Raw genomic sequence first — 13,921 nt, forward strand, 5'->3', positions numbered from 1 at the left:
GATAGATTGTTTTTTTCCAGGTATGTTTAGAATACAACGATTTTGTTTTGGGGGTTATTGGGGGCAGCATTAATTACAAATAAGAATAAAAAATTGACTCTTTTTTAACAAACATAATAGTCATAAATCAATAATCAAGTATTGAGGCTATTGGTAAAGTTAGAAAATAACCAAGTTGTTAGCTGTTATTTTAACCTCGGTCACTGATTGTATTATGTTGAAACTCTCAAACTCACAAGAATATACATCTAAACGTTTAAGGGACGATAATAGATTTTCTTAAAGGGCGACTTATTCTGTTTTAATGCCTTTTAGACCATTGCTGTTGTTACTGTGTTTAGAAAGCAGAGGCCCATCATCTTTTTCTTTTCTCATCATCTTTCTAATAAAGCAGCTTCAAGCTTGTTGTGTCATGAGGTCAGAAGCTCCAGTGGCAGCTGATTTCAGCCATGAGGCCTTGCTGCGTGTGTGCTGTGTCATGGTCACCCACCCAGAGCATGTGGCCCAGTTTCACGTTTCACAAGAGACCAAAAATACTCCGCTAAGGTGAGTGAGAGAAGCAGCGAGCGGCTCAGTCTTTTTTAACATGACTTATTGATTAGAGAACGGATGAATCATTGATGGGCCGAGTCCCCTTGGAGACGTCACTCTGTCGGTGGCGTCCACGCAAACTCTCACTCTTTTCATAAAACATTGTTTTGAGGCAGTTTCACAGTGACGTATGCAAATAGGTTGAGGAACTCGAGAGGGTTTGAAGATGAATAAATGATAATAACTCAAAGACGTGTGGAGTATTTAATGTGCGGTGATGTAAGAGAAGGTGGGGTCTGATGGAGGCAGAGAGGATTTGTAATGGTGTTCCTTCATCAGTCTATGTCTGAAGAGATTCATTGTCCAACACAGAGGACGGCTTGGCCATCATCGTCCTCCTCTCACTACTTCCACCACGACTCGAGAGCAACGAAACCAGTCGAGCTGATCAGTTTGTTCATCGTTTTTTTTTTGTTTTGTTTTTTTCAGCCATTCAAACGGGATTTCTCCAGCAAAACGCTCCACACATGATGTCTCATACCTGCAGAGTAGTGCTCCCTGCAACTTAAAAGATCTCAGTCTACAGAGCAAGTAAAGTCTGCTCCGACATTTCAATGGTGAATCAATTGCAATTTCAAGGAATCGTCTGTGAACCATCTACAAATTAAACTGAAATCAAGAGTTAAAAAAAAAAAAAATCTTTAGTATTGTTTGGTGTATTTGGTGTATTATCTTAACGACAAGTCCGCTGACAGAAGACTGAATCACTCAAAGACGAAGTTAGTGACAAAATCAGCAGAATTTGTAGAAAAAAACCCCAGAAGATTTGGTTATTTTATCCAAGCTGAGAAAACCAGATCACTCTGGTTTAATAAAGCTGATGTGACGTTTTAATGGAAACCAGTTCCAATCAGTGATCTTCTGTGTGTGAAAACAAATTTTAGATTCATGAAAGTCACTCATGCATAAAAATAATAAAGATTCTTGATAATTGGTAATATTTGACATTCAGAAATTCAAGTCAAAATACTGAGAATGAATCTGAAATATCATCCGCAACATTTTGACCCCGTCAGACAACACGACTATTTAATGTCTTTTTTTTTTTTTTAAACAAAGCAAAGACTTTTTTTTGTTCTTGTTTAATTTTCGAGAGAAAAACATCTCGAATGTTTTGGTTTATTTGAGCTGAGACCAGGATCGCTGACTCACACATGCATCAGTGACAATCATTTGTGCACCGTCACACTGGCACCAGTTCAATAATGTGTGAATAAACAGTGTTTATCTGATGAGGTAGGAAGTGTTTACTGGATACCAGCTTCAAGCCTCAGTTAAAATCAAAGTATATTTTTTTATCTAATCATTTATGTCTACTTATGATAATAATGAACCTCTTACATTGTACCCAGTCATATATTGCCTGTGTCTCAAGACGTCTTCAGAAACTCACACTGACCCCTCGTCACAAAAAGAAACATCACAACTTTTATTCTTTTTAAATACTGAACATTTTATTCCATTTTGAGTAAATAATGTTGAAATTCTTGAAGTAAAAGGTTTTAATATCAACAGGACCTTCGCATTTCAATCGTAACATTGATTCATGCCTTCATCCAGTGACAATGAAAAGCTCCATGAAAAAGTTTTTTTTTGTCATTTATTTCTCATGTTTCCCTTGTAAGAAAGAGTTCAAGTATAAAAATTCCCAACAGTGTAAAATAGCCCATTTGGTGAATATTAAGCAGAGGAAGCACAGCTACTGAAACCTTGACAACAACTATACATTCTAGTAGAGAAAAGCAGCATTTTTGCTTGTTTTTGTCAAAATTATTATTATTTCTCTCTCGTCTAAACACAGAAGAGGCAGAGTACAATCTGCATGCAAACAGGCCTGCATTTAAATAAAGATCCTCCATACAAAAGGTAATAAGCTAATATCCAATGTCATATTCTAAAGAGTCCAAAAGATAAAAAATAAAAGTACAGTGCACATAACAGTATTTTAAATAAGTCCTACATCAACAAGTTGGGTTGAGTATGTTAATGATAGTAAATATCATAATAATATTCATATTAATAATAATAAAACTAATCAATAACTTATATATGCCTTGAGATGAGTACATCATAATAATATTATTAATACAGTACCGCCACTAACTCTACTCTCAGAGTGTCAACATAGTCAACCCTCAAAAATAAATATCTTAAATAGTAGATTTTCTCTTTTTTTCAGTTTTTTTTTTCTTTCTCTCACTTAAATAGCAGAAAAAAACGTTGTAAGGCACACAGATCAACATAAAGAGTAAACCTTCACCCTCTCCACCCCACCTGGTGATCTTGATAGACTCTGAGGCAGGCCAGTTGTTTTTTTTGGGGGGGGCAGTGGGGTGGGGTGGGGGGCTTTGGTGTTTGTGAGTGTGTACCTGACGCCACATGACAGCAGCACAGAGGTGGAAATGCTGACAGCGGCAGCACTGAATGACAAGGGGGCGGGGGGAGTGAGGGGCTCCGCTGTGGGGGCTCTGCATTATGAGGGTGGTGGTGGTGGTGGAGGTGGGTGGGGGGGTCGGTTCCCAATGGGCTTGGCCGGGGATTAAAATGTGACAACTCAACAAACGAGCACAAGTGATGCGTTCTTTCCAGAGTGATCCGTCTGTGTGGCGCTGCGGCGGCTCCGTCCTCCCCCACCAGGCAGCTGCTCGCTCCCTCTTTCTCTCTCCCCATCGCCGAGCCACAGAAACACACAACTGTGCCGCCTTTGTCTTCGACTGCTATGTGCACAACTCTGTATGTATGTGTCAGTAAACGTGTGAGCAAAACGTGGAAAAGCAACAGATTTAGTGTTTCTCATTGTCTGAAGCCATTTGCAGCCTCTCTGGTTGTGTCAGTGGCTTTGTTTCACTCGCCAAGTTTCTCTATAGTCCAAGAGTCAAGTCAGAGCTGATGATATCTTCAGGTTTTTTTTGTTGTTGTCGTTGTTCCTTTTCGCTCTATTTTTTTTTTTTTTGTCTCTTGGTGATTTGTTTGCTTTGCATAGGTCAAGAGGTTGAGACACAGAGTAAATAAAAATAAGGGACATTCAGCATCAGGAAGATAAAAAGGTAGTTCTTCACATGTGTGTGACACGACAAGTTTCGACATCCTCCACTTCCTGACAGAGGTCACATAATAATAATAATAATAATAAAAATAATATTAGCTAACACGTTGGGAACGGTTCCATTTCCCTGATTATCAGAAATATTAACTACACAAAATGCACTTGTAAAGACAAAAAGAACAAGCAGAGCCCTCGTTGTGTAATAATGACAATAATAAATATAAATGTTCTGAGGGCATTAAATAACTGAAAACACTTGTGAAACAAGACAAGTCAAGAAAAAAAAAAAAAAAGAGTATTCTCCTAAACTAACGTCAAAGACAGCAATCGGACTTGAAGGCTTAGCTGAACACCTACAGTTTACCAACCACAGGGATTAGTTCCTGGATTCTTCCTCTAGAAAACTCTACTACAATGATAATAGTAATAATCATAATCATAGTAATAACAACAACAACAACAATCATAATAATAGTAACTCTTTTTCATTATTTGTTCTGCCACTTTTTCTCATTTTCATTTTTTTTTTTTTTTTTTGGTTGAAGCACAGCAAGTTGGAAAGTTACTGTAAAAAGTTTCCACCTCACCATCATCATCATCATCATCATCATCATCATCATCATCATCATCATCATCTTTTGAAAGCCATGCTGCCTCTGTGTTGTCGGCTCGCCACACCTTTAAGGCCACTCTCTCTTCCGTTTCCTTCGCTGGTGCGGCCGGCGTTGGGCCTCCTCGCTCTGCATGTCCCCCGGTTGCAGTGGCTGCTATTGCATGCGGTCGGCTTGCAGTTGCTGAGGCTGGTACTGACCGAAGGCAGCGGCGGCGGCGGCCGCTGAGCCCGGGGTGGCCGTGGTCAAAGGCTGCTGGACCGCGTAGCCGTACCCAGCGGTGGCCATGTAGCCTGTAGCAGCAGGGGAAGCAGCATAAGGATACTGCTCGTAGGCGGCGGCCGCGGCGGCGCTGGCCGCGGCCGCAGAATACTGCGCGTAGGCCGCTCCGGTGTAGTCGATGTAAGGCGAGGAGGCGGTGGCAGGAGCTGCAGCGCTGGGCTGCACGTGAGGGATCACCATGCTCGGCTGCATGAAGGCCTGAGGGTACACGTAGTGAGCCGGGATGCTGTGGGACAGATGCACACGTTTGACTCAGGGCGACTTATCAAATGTGAAAGTAACACCTAAAAAAAAAAGAAAGAATAAAGAAACACCCTAAAACCCAACTCCATCACACTGCGGCCAAGCGCCCTCCCACCACCCAGCCCCAGTCCAACCCACCAGTCAAGAAAAACCCAGGAAACGCCTGCTAGTAGGGATTAGAACAATATAGGGTTGCCAAAATAGAAAACATTGTGAAATAAAAATGGGAAGTGTGGAGAACTTTGACCACCGAGACGTGTTCATATGATGCCACCTGGTTTAATGAGAGACCGGGGTGATTGGTCCATTTATAGAGACAAAACTACAGTGATGGAGGGAAGTGAGATCAGTCCTCTGATGGTCACTCGTGCATTTGGCTCTGTTGCCCTCTTCTCCTGCTGGAGGCCGTGTGGGGCAGGGAGGGGAGCTTTACAGTGTCGGGACAAGGGGTGGTGGTGGGGGTGGTGGGGGGTGGGGGTGAAAACAGGGGCAGTGAGCCCAGCGGAGCATTGTAAAAATGTCACTGCCACTTTGACAGCTGGACAGTTTTAAAAAGGGAGACTGCTGGCCATTTCCCCCTCTGTGTCAGGACAAAGAGTCCGGGAGGCAGAGGGGGGGAGCCAGGACTAGTCTCTGCACCGAGAGGGATGTTTCGATTAAATAAACAATTCTGAACAATGAGCACATTCTGCCCTCCATGACATAGCCTTATCCCGGCCCCCTTATTCCACTGCTTGGAAACTCAATGGGACAGTGAGCCGAGCTTCTGAAATGCATATGGCTTTCTGAGAGAAATGAAGAGTAATCTGCTGACTTAAAACTAGAGGCTTTGGTAAAATGTGACACTGTGTTTTTGATTTGGAATTTCTCCATTTTAATAGACTAAAGCCAAAATTGTGTGTTTTTGAGGATGAATAAACAAGGGGTGTGAAACATAAGCAATTTTTCAAACTAACTTAATCTTAATTTGTCCACAGAGAGATTTGACATAATACAAGACTGAGAAGCCAGAGCTGAGCAGGAGAGTCCCATAATGCAGCAGTGAGAGATAGCTACCCTGTTGCTTGAAAATCATGCATTGTGCCTTCATGAACTCATGAAAGGTACAGACATTTTGCAGACAAATACTGTAATAATTTCAGATAGGAATTATTATTCCACTTAAATGTTTTGGCTGTAATTTACTAAAAGTAAAAAAGAAAAAAAGAAAAAGCGCAATAAAATTAAGATTTCTGAAATTTGTTTGACACCCCTGGAACAAACACTGAAGCTGGACCACAGGCCTCGAGTCGGAGAGAATTACATTATCATCTGTGGATATTAGGTGGTCACTTTGCAGTTTGGAGCGGAAGGGGAAGAAGAAAGTGCGGAACATGTTGAATTATTGAAAGGCAGGATCTATCGTGGCAACCCTATTGTGAGCACTCCATTATCCAATCCAATCCACATCTCAACCGAAAACAGTGGACCAGGAGAAAAACAGGAAAAACCGAAACAGCAAGGCGTCAGAGAGGAAGAAATATGTAAAAATAGTTCACCTCGACGCCATTGATCAAAAGAACAACGACAAGGGCACAGCACAATCACTCCACTGAGAGACAGAAATGGGTGGGGGGTGTGGGGGGGGGGGGGGGGGGGGGGAGCGGGCATGTAGAGGAATGGTGTTACTAAATGCTGCACATACAGTACATACACCGTCTCAACCAATCCCTGCAGGCCAGTATCAAAGTGGGGCACGAATGAAAAAAGCTTCTGAAAGTGTATTTTAACTAATATGTGCTGTGAGATTCTGCCTCGAACCTTCACTAATGGAACTCAGCAGGTTTGGAGAAGTTTTCAGAACTCTGCTGGACGTCATCCCCGAAGCCCGCTAAAGCAGAGACTCCCAGACTCTACAGGACAGAGAGCAGTTGTAGCCTGTTATCTCACATCCGATTGGAAACCACTAAATGAATAGAGGAGTGGAGTGGACGACGCGGCAGCTGGGGGTTGGTCTAAAACAGGGGGGTCACGTGCAGCTGTTCTGCCTCTACGTCTATTTGGTTTTGATTTTGCGACGTTAAATGTGGCGTTTCTATAGATAAAGTGTTTGCAGGCTCCTGGTCCAATGCTCAAGAGAAGGTTTGTTGAGCCTTGTCTGCAGCGCTGAGCTTTAAAAACCTCCCTTCCACACATGCAATGATATACATCATGTTTTGACAATTGACTTTTTTTTTTGCATTTTATAGTTTTGTGATACATTTGGTCTGTTTTTGTCAATTCCTTGTTGTGTACGATATACAGTATTTAGAGTTTGCCCTGTGATGGCAACCTGTCTTCACCCATAGTCAGCTGGGATTTAAAATAAAGAACCCCATAGGGACATAAGTTTGTTTTTTTGTATGGTATTTTAATTTTGTGATAGAGATTAAGGCAGTGACGTACAAACTGTGAAAGCAGTTGAGCTTCCTTGTTGCTGTTTACAAGTTGGCGCTGTCAATAAGTCTGAAGCATTTCCTTTATAAGACGTAGTCCAGTTCAAAACTCTTATATTTAGAGACTACTGCCACCCAGTTGCCTGTGAGAAAGTTTGATGACTTTTCAAACTGTGTGGGAAAATCACTCATGGCTTGAGGCAGAAAATATTCAAAGTACATTAAAGATTTCCCCAAAGCTTTGAGTTCTGCGTGTTTTCAGTGTCAGTAGCTGCATTGTGGTGATGTCTGCAGTCTGCAACTCAGACGAATCCAGAAAACTTCCTTTGGTATGTGGTCACCTCCCCGTGCAGCCTCTCTGTACAGGAGCGCTGACGTCTCCGCAGTGTCTGACTGTTCCCTGTTCCTCCCTGCATGTGTGTCATGTTCACATACCCCAGCAGACATTAAAGTTCAAGGCTAAAAAAAGGCCCACTTCTGCCGTTCATGCTGGCGACTGGAGGGGTTCTAAAGTGTGCTCGGAGTGTGAGACGATGGCAGAACGCACACACACACACACACACACACACACACACACACACACACACACACACACACACACACACACACACACACACACACACACACACACACACACACACACACACACACACACTAGTTTTGCTTTCACAGTTTTTTTTACTATTCAAGCCAAGGCACGGATGAACCTGGGGTCTAGTTTCAGTCTAAAAAGAGCAAGTCTTGAGTCATACACCAAACACGTCGAGCTCAATGGATCAAGTCAGGAAAACTCAAAACAAAACTCCAGTTTGAACTGAAGAATTCAAACACCGAACAGAGTTGACGATTTGAGTTTGAACCATTTCTAGATTTTCTGGCAGGTTTTCTATATGTTTGAATGAATTATGAATTATGAACTCACATATAAATGACAGAATTATCCTTGTTATTATTATTTCCTCTGTTATTGGGCTTGTTTGTACCTCTAACTCTCTAACTCTGCCTATTTGTAATTAGAAATATGGGCAAACGAGACAGGTAAAAGTAAAAGTAAGAGTAACAACTCAACCCAACAATCACATTACAACATGTTGTTGTTGCAATATGATGACAGTGTAAATACTAATGATTTACCACTCGCAATGACAGATCTCAACTTGAATGTTTTGTTTATAATCAGAAACTAAACTGTTTTATACATTAAAAAAAGAGACCTGGATTACATATTAAACACGACGCGTGTACGAATTAGAGAGTACAGGTACACTTCAGTAAAGTACCTCATAAAATTACTTCAGTATAGTAAAAACTTTCTTATTTGCCTCCTCTTGCCACTTCTTGATGAACCCAGAGTGAGCCATGTTTCCCACATTTTCCCAGCATGCCTCATTCACTGTGTCATTGTTGACAAATAAAGATAAAATGGGGTAAATACTATTTATTGAAGCAAACTGAATTTAATCCAAATTGAATGTAGCTCTTGTGAATGTAATAAAAACTAATAAATTTACTAACTGAGCTCTAAAAAGTTTAATTCTTTGTAAACATTACATCGGGAATCCAGCATTTGGAAGTTACTATTTAATATGAGTGTGTGAGTTTGACTATGGATGTGTGAGAGTATAGCAGCTCTGCTTCAGCCAGATCATAAAAGACATTTCTTTGACATTTCTTTTAGCCGTTCTGTGGATGAAGTCGCTGTATTCACTTTGAAGGAAAGTTTCATTTTATCAACGCCTGCGGTTTAGATCATTTATAATAGGCAGAGCGGGACTACATCTCCCTCATCCCACCCAGCAAATCGGCCCTGCATATGTATTTATATACATTAAAAAAAGGCAGATTTTGCAAGCTGAGTTTCTTTTAGCAATCTTGTCCATTTTTCAACAACTATATTGTTATCTAAATTGAAAGCTGATAACATTAAGTTTGCTCTAGTTTTTTCCTTGAAGAGTACAAAGCGCCAAATTTGAGCATTTATGGCTTTAGAGGCTGATATGCAATAAATCTATATATTTCTGGACTTTTAAATGAAACATTCGTAATCCTACGAATGCCACTGCGATGGGTTGAACACTTATTTACGATATTCAGATTCAGGGTAACGTGTGAGATATACGTAACTTATAGATACAAGTTATATGGATAAGTTAGAGACTGTTTAAATGTGCTCTCGCTTACATGACAGAGAGAAACACACACACACACACACACACACACACACACACACACACACACACACACACACACACACACACACACACACACACACACACACGCACACACACATACAGCTTCATGCGACTGCAGTGTCAGCATTTGGGGCTTTGTGTGGCACAATGGGTGCGTTTGTTTTCCTTAACACCACGAGCCCATGTGACGAAAGCTCGCTCTGAAAGAATAAGAGAGAGAGAGAGACAGAGAGAGAGAGACAGAGAGAGAGAGACAGAGAGAGACAGAGAGAGAGAGAGAGAGAGAGAGAGAGAGAGAGAGAGAGAGAGAGAGAGACATCCAGACATTTGTTTGTGTCACAGTGGAGACTTTGGTGCACTGACCTGCACTGAGCTGAACTGAACAGTGGCGCAAAGAGTCAGACCCATGTGTACCAATGTAATCACACACATAAAAAAGTACATACAGCTCACATAGGAACTGGTAGACCTCTCATGAGTTTATGGGAGATGTCTGAAAGGATGTGAGGTGGAGGCAATTCTGTTCCTGAGGGGCCTCATAAAAAACAGGACTTTGAGGAAAGGCTGAGCAATAAGTAGAGGCTGATTCTGAACGATAGATCTTAATATTATTGGACATAAAGAGCAGTGTGTTACAGGGTTTTAATAGGCTAATGATCAATGACTTGGCCAGGTTTTTTTTTACTCTGAACTTTCTGTGACTTCTGGAGTGGAGCAAAGGAAACAGGTCAGATCAATGTGTCAAAGCGAGACTCATTCATTGTGAATTTGTGCTGTGTTGTAGGAAACACCAGAAAGATGCTTCAAGCGCACACGCACGCACGCACACCAAGCAATAATGGGTTTGTTTTCCCGAGGGCAAACTGTGGCGGTTTTAGACAAAGGAGGGATTAAAGGAAATCACACAGAAAAATACGGCACTCACCCAGACAAGACACCCACAAAAACACACCAAACACACGTCCCGTTAAACAAAAGAGGTCACCCACAAGAAGCAATGATAACATACAGAAAACTTTGCTCCTCAGCAAAGTTGACACGCTTCCACAAAAAGGAGCAAAAAAAAAGAGAACACCCCCCCCCCAAAAAATAAAAAATCAATCCAGCTTTTTTCTTTTCTTATTTTTTTTGTCACTAAAGTCAGAAAACACACGGTTTAACTAACAACACCACTTCATAACTGCACACAAAGCTACGTTCTATTCAAATAAAAAAAATAAATAAAAAGCCAAAATGAAACCCACGTACATGCATCTGTAATCACCATTTTGAGAGCTTGTTTGTGTGCGCATGAGTCTACAGGTAATTCCTTTCTCTGATCTGTGATTACGTTGCAGCACTATTCCACAAACCGGCACAGTTAGCTTAAGCGAGAGGGAGCCTGTCGGACCAAAGATAGATAACATTGAGTCAGGCTGGAAGGTTTCCATCATCGTCCACACACGCACACGACAAACAAACAAACAAACAAAAGGAAAGTAGTTCAGCTGGCGTGTTGGTGACAGTCGTTTTAGAAAACAAGCATAACATTACTTACTGCCCACCTCTGATTATCAGCCAGTATTTTATGTGAAAAAGAAATGAAATATATCAAAAGAGATTTGTCAACATCTGGAGAAACTGATGTACAGATATTTGGAATCATTTTGACAATTCATATCACAGATTTCTTTGCAATTACATGTGCACTCGTGTGTCCTTACCCATAAGGCCTTTGGATGAAAGCAGGGTGAATTTGAGGGACACCAAAGGTGAAACCTGCAGGAGAATAATAAAGAAATAAATCAAGTTTCCAAACGTCCCCGCTACATCTGTGAGAAAACACCTGATGATCCATCAACTGTACGATTATTCTCGGGCATCTTTACCAGGCTGCATCACTCGAGGCTTGGCCCCGAGGTAGGCCAGGTTGACATTGGCCTTTCTCCCATCGATGATCGGGTTGGGGTCCTTGCAGGCCCGATCGGCGGCAGAGCGGTCTCCCATGGTCACCTGACGGACAGCGCAAATATAAAGCAAGCTGATAGGAATCCCATGTGTGTGCTTGTAGAAAACCCAAAAGGTTGTCTGCTGCTTGTAGCTATCAGGGACACTATTTGGCAGCACACACGTTTATCACCCCGGTGTGGATGTGAGGAAACTGTCAGCAGTGAATGGGAGCCAGGCTGAGACGGCTCAACGCGGCCACATAGCCTCAATGTCATTACTGTACTCGGATGTTCAGAGGCCCTAAAATTCCCTGTTCAAACACCTTTTTAACATGAATGTTTCACTCAGAGGGAGCAACAAGCTTTTCTGGAGAGGCAATGAAGACTAATTGAATACATTATATTAAAACAAGAAAAAAAAATGGACTGAAGAAAAAAGGAGCAAAATGCTGTTTATATGCAACATTTGACACTTTCAGGCACATTCAGTCTTAATGTCTGTATAAAACTGTAAAAAGATTTCAGATTATAAAAAATCAACACATTTATTACAAGTTCATGGAAGAATTTTATTATTCTTTTACTAAAACCTCCTGTCTTACTGAGACACTCAAATATTATTTCAAAAAGTATGATAATGTAGTAAACGACGCTATCAAAAGTTAACTGTCCAGATCTCTCCTTTTTGAGCTGTTAAATTTAAACCTGTTTAGGCTTACATAGATATAGAAAATGCATTCACACCTCACTGTAAAACAGTTTTTTAAAGAACCAGAGAGAAAATACTATAAGGAAATGTGCGTAATGCTTTTTTTTTTTTTTTTTTTTAATCTTCGATCTGCCATCAAAATTTGTGTCATAAACAGCCTTTCCACTATTATATACTTAATATCCAGAGAATACGTTGAGTTTTCCTTCATTCCTCGTTGTATCACAGCTGTCAGTGTGAGGACAGCTCGGCGAAACAGAAAAAAACGCGTCAGAGCTCAGACCGACCGATGCGCAACAAGTTGGTGGGAGCGAGGTTGCAACAGAAGCCAAAGACAAATTTAAGCAGGACCTGCTTATCAAAACATAAACACCCCATGACCGCAGATATATCAGTTGGTCATGAAGTTGTGAAAGACAGCAGCAGCAGCTGCTGGTGATATTAGATCCTGTTTGTTGAAAACGAAGTTTGTTATGTGAATCACACTGTGCGTGAAGGTGGATAAAACAAACGGTACTTACAAATCCATAACCTCTGGACTTGCCGGTCTGTCTGTCGGTAATGACCACAGCTTCTTCAATCTCACCGAAAACCTCGAAATATTTCCTGAGACTTGAATCCGTGGTGTGGTAGGGAAGACCCCCGACAAAAATCTTCGTGTAGGTCGTGTCCTTTTGCGTGGTGTGCATCGTTAGTGCAAATTACAATAAATAAAAACACTTAAAAAAAATTATAAGAATAGTGCAATTTCTCCTTATCGGTGATTCTTTGGGTGAAGAGAGAGGAAGATGAGAGAGATCAGCTGGCTCTGTAACTTTTCAGGAGAGAAAATAAGAGTGAAACTCGGTAGTGATGAAGCCTGGAGGTAGATTGATCTTGCGACAGTGAAGGGGGAAGTAATATGGAGCGGATTGTCCCAAAGATACCATCAGGTGTTTCCAGCTCTTCTTGGTGACCCTGCTGTCTAAACTAAATAGTTTTGGGACCCATTCCTAAATGCGCCGCTTCTAAACTCCACCCACGTTTCAGCTCGCCTGTGCCCGCCCACCGGCGCGCACCAACAGCTGGGAAGCCTGCGCTTTGTGCGCTTTGTGCGCAACGCGGCGCTGCGCGCAACGCTGGAGCTGCTTTACCCACGACAAGTGCACTTTAATCAAACTTTACCATATTTAAAGAAGTGAAGAAGAAAAAAAGCGAGTAAGATACAAATAAAATAGATTTCATAAAGTTGTATGACTTAGTCTGACTAATAATTAAGTAATGTGTTTATGTAGTAAGTATTCAAGTATTCACTCTGCTACTTTTAAAACCATAAATCAGGACCACAATCTTTGTATTCAAACCCATGGACCGACCCATTTTCTTAGCCAATAGAATTATTTGGACAGAAAGAATTCCTGCTTTATGTCTACATATCTTTACAAAACTAATTGCTGGCTGCTCAGTGGTAAGTACTCTCACCTGATAGAAAGGGTCCCTGGTTCAAGGCCAGGTTTAGGGGGCTTTTCTGTCTACACTCCATTTCCCAAAACCTGCACTTGAGGCATTTTTTAAAATTTTTAATCTAACTTGTCTTTGGGTGTGAGTGTGTGTTTGTAGATTTCTCTGTGTTTCCTCCACGGTGGACTGGTGACCTGTCCAGAGTCTACACTGCTTTCACAGAAGGTGAAATATTGAGTAATTCTAGGGAGATTATTTTTTACTTGTAATTGAATAGTTTAAACTATGTAACAGAAGCCACACCAGAGTTAATAGTTTCTTTAAAGCAGAAATCAATATCACAATTCATTAAGGGCCAGTCAACAAAGGTCCTTTTGAGTTTGTGTTTTTTTGGAGCTTTTCAAAAATGTCTGCAGATTCTCTAAATTACGGGTCCACGCACAGATTGTTCCACATGTTTTGTCC

At 41.3% G+C, this 13,921-nt stretch overlaps 1 protein-coding gene across 1 annotated transcript; it reads right to left on the bottom strand.

The window, feature by feature from the left end:
- Positions 1–4,173: 4,173 nt before the first annotated feature.
- Positions 4,174–13,014, bottom strand: rbm24a (RNA binding motif protein 24a). The gene is made up of 4 exons (XM_080484442.1): positions 12,538–13,014; positions 11,248–11,371; positions 11,083–11,137; positions 4,174–4,756 (listed from the first exon to the last, which is right to left on the bottom strand). Exons 1-4 carry the CDS (start codon positions 12,703–12,705, stop codon positions 4,405–4,407), a joined length of 699 nt encoding a protein of 232 aa, XP_080340568.1. The 5' UTR covers positions 12,706–13,014; the 3' UTR covers positions 4,174–4,404.
- Between the last annotated feature and the right edge of the window lie 907 nt (positions 13,015–13,921).

The sequence above is a fragment of the Lipophrys pholis genome (assembly GCF_963383615.2).
Source record: "Lipophrys pholis genome assembly, chromosome: 17".
In the NCBI taxonomy this organism is placed as follows: Eukaryota; Metazoa; Chordata; class Actinopteri; order Blenniiformes; family Blenniidae; genus Lipophrys; species Lipophrys pholis.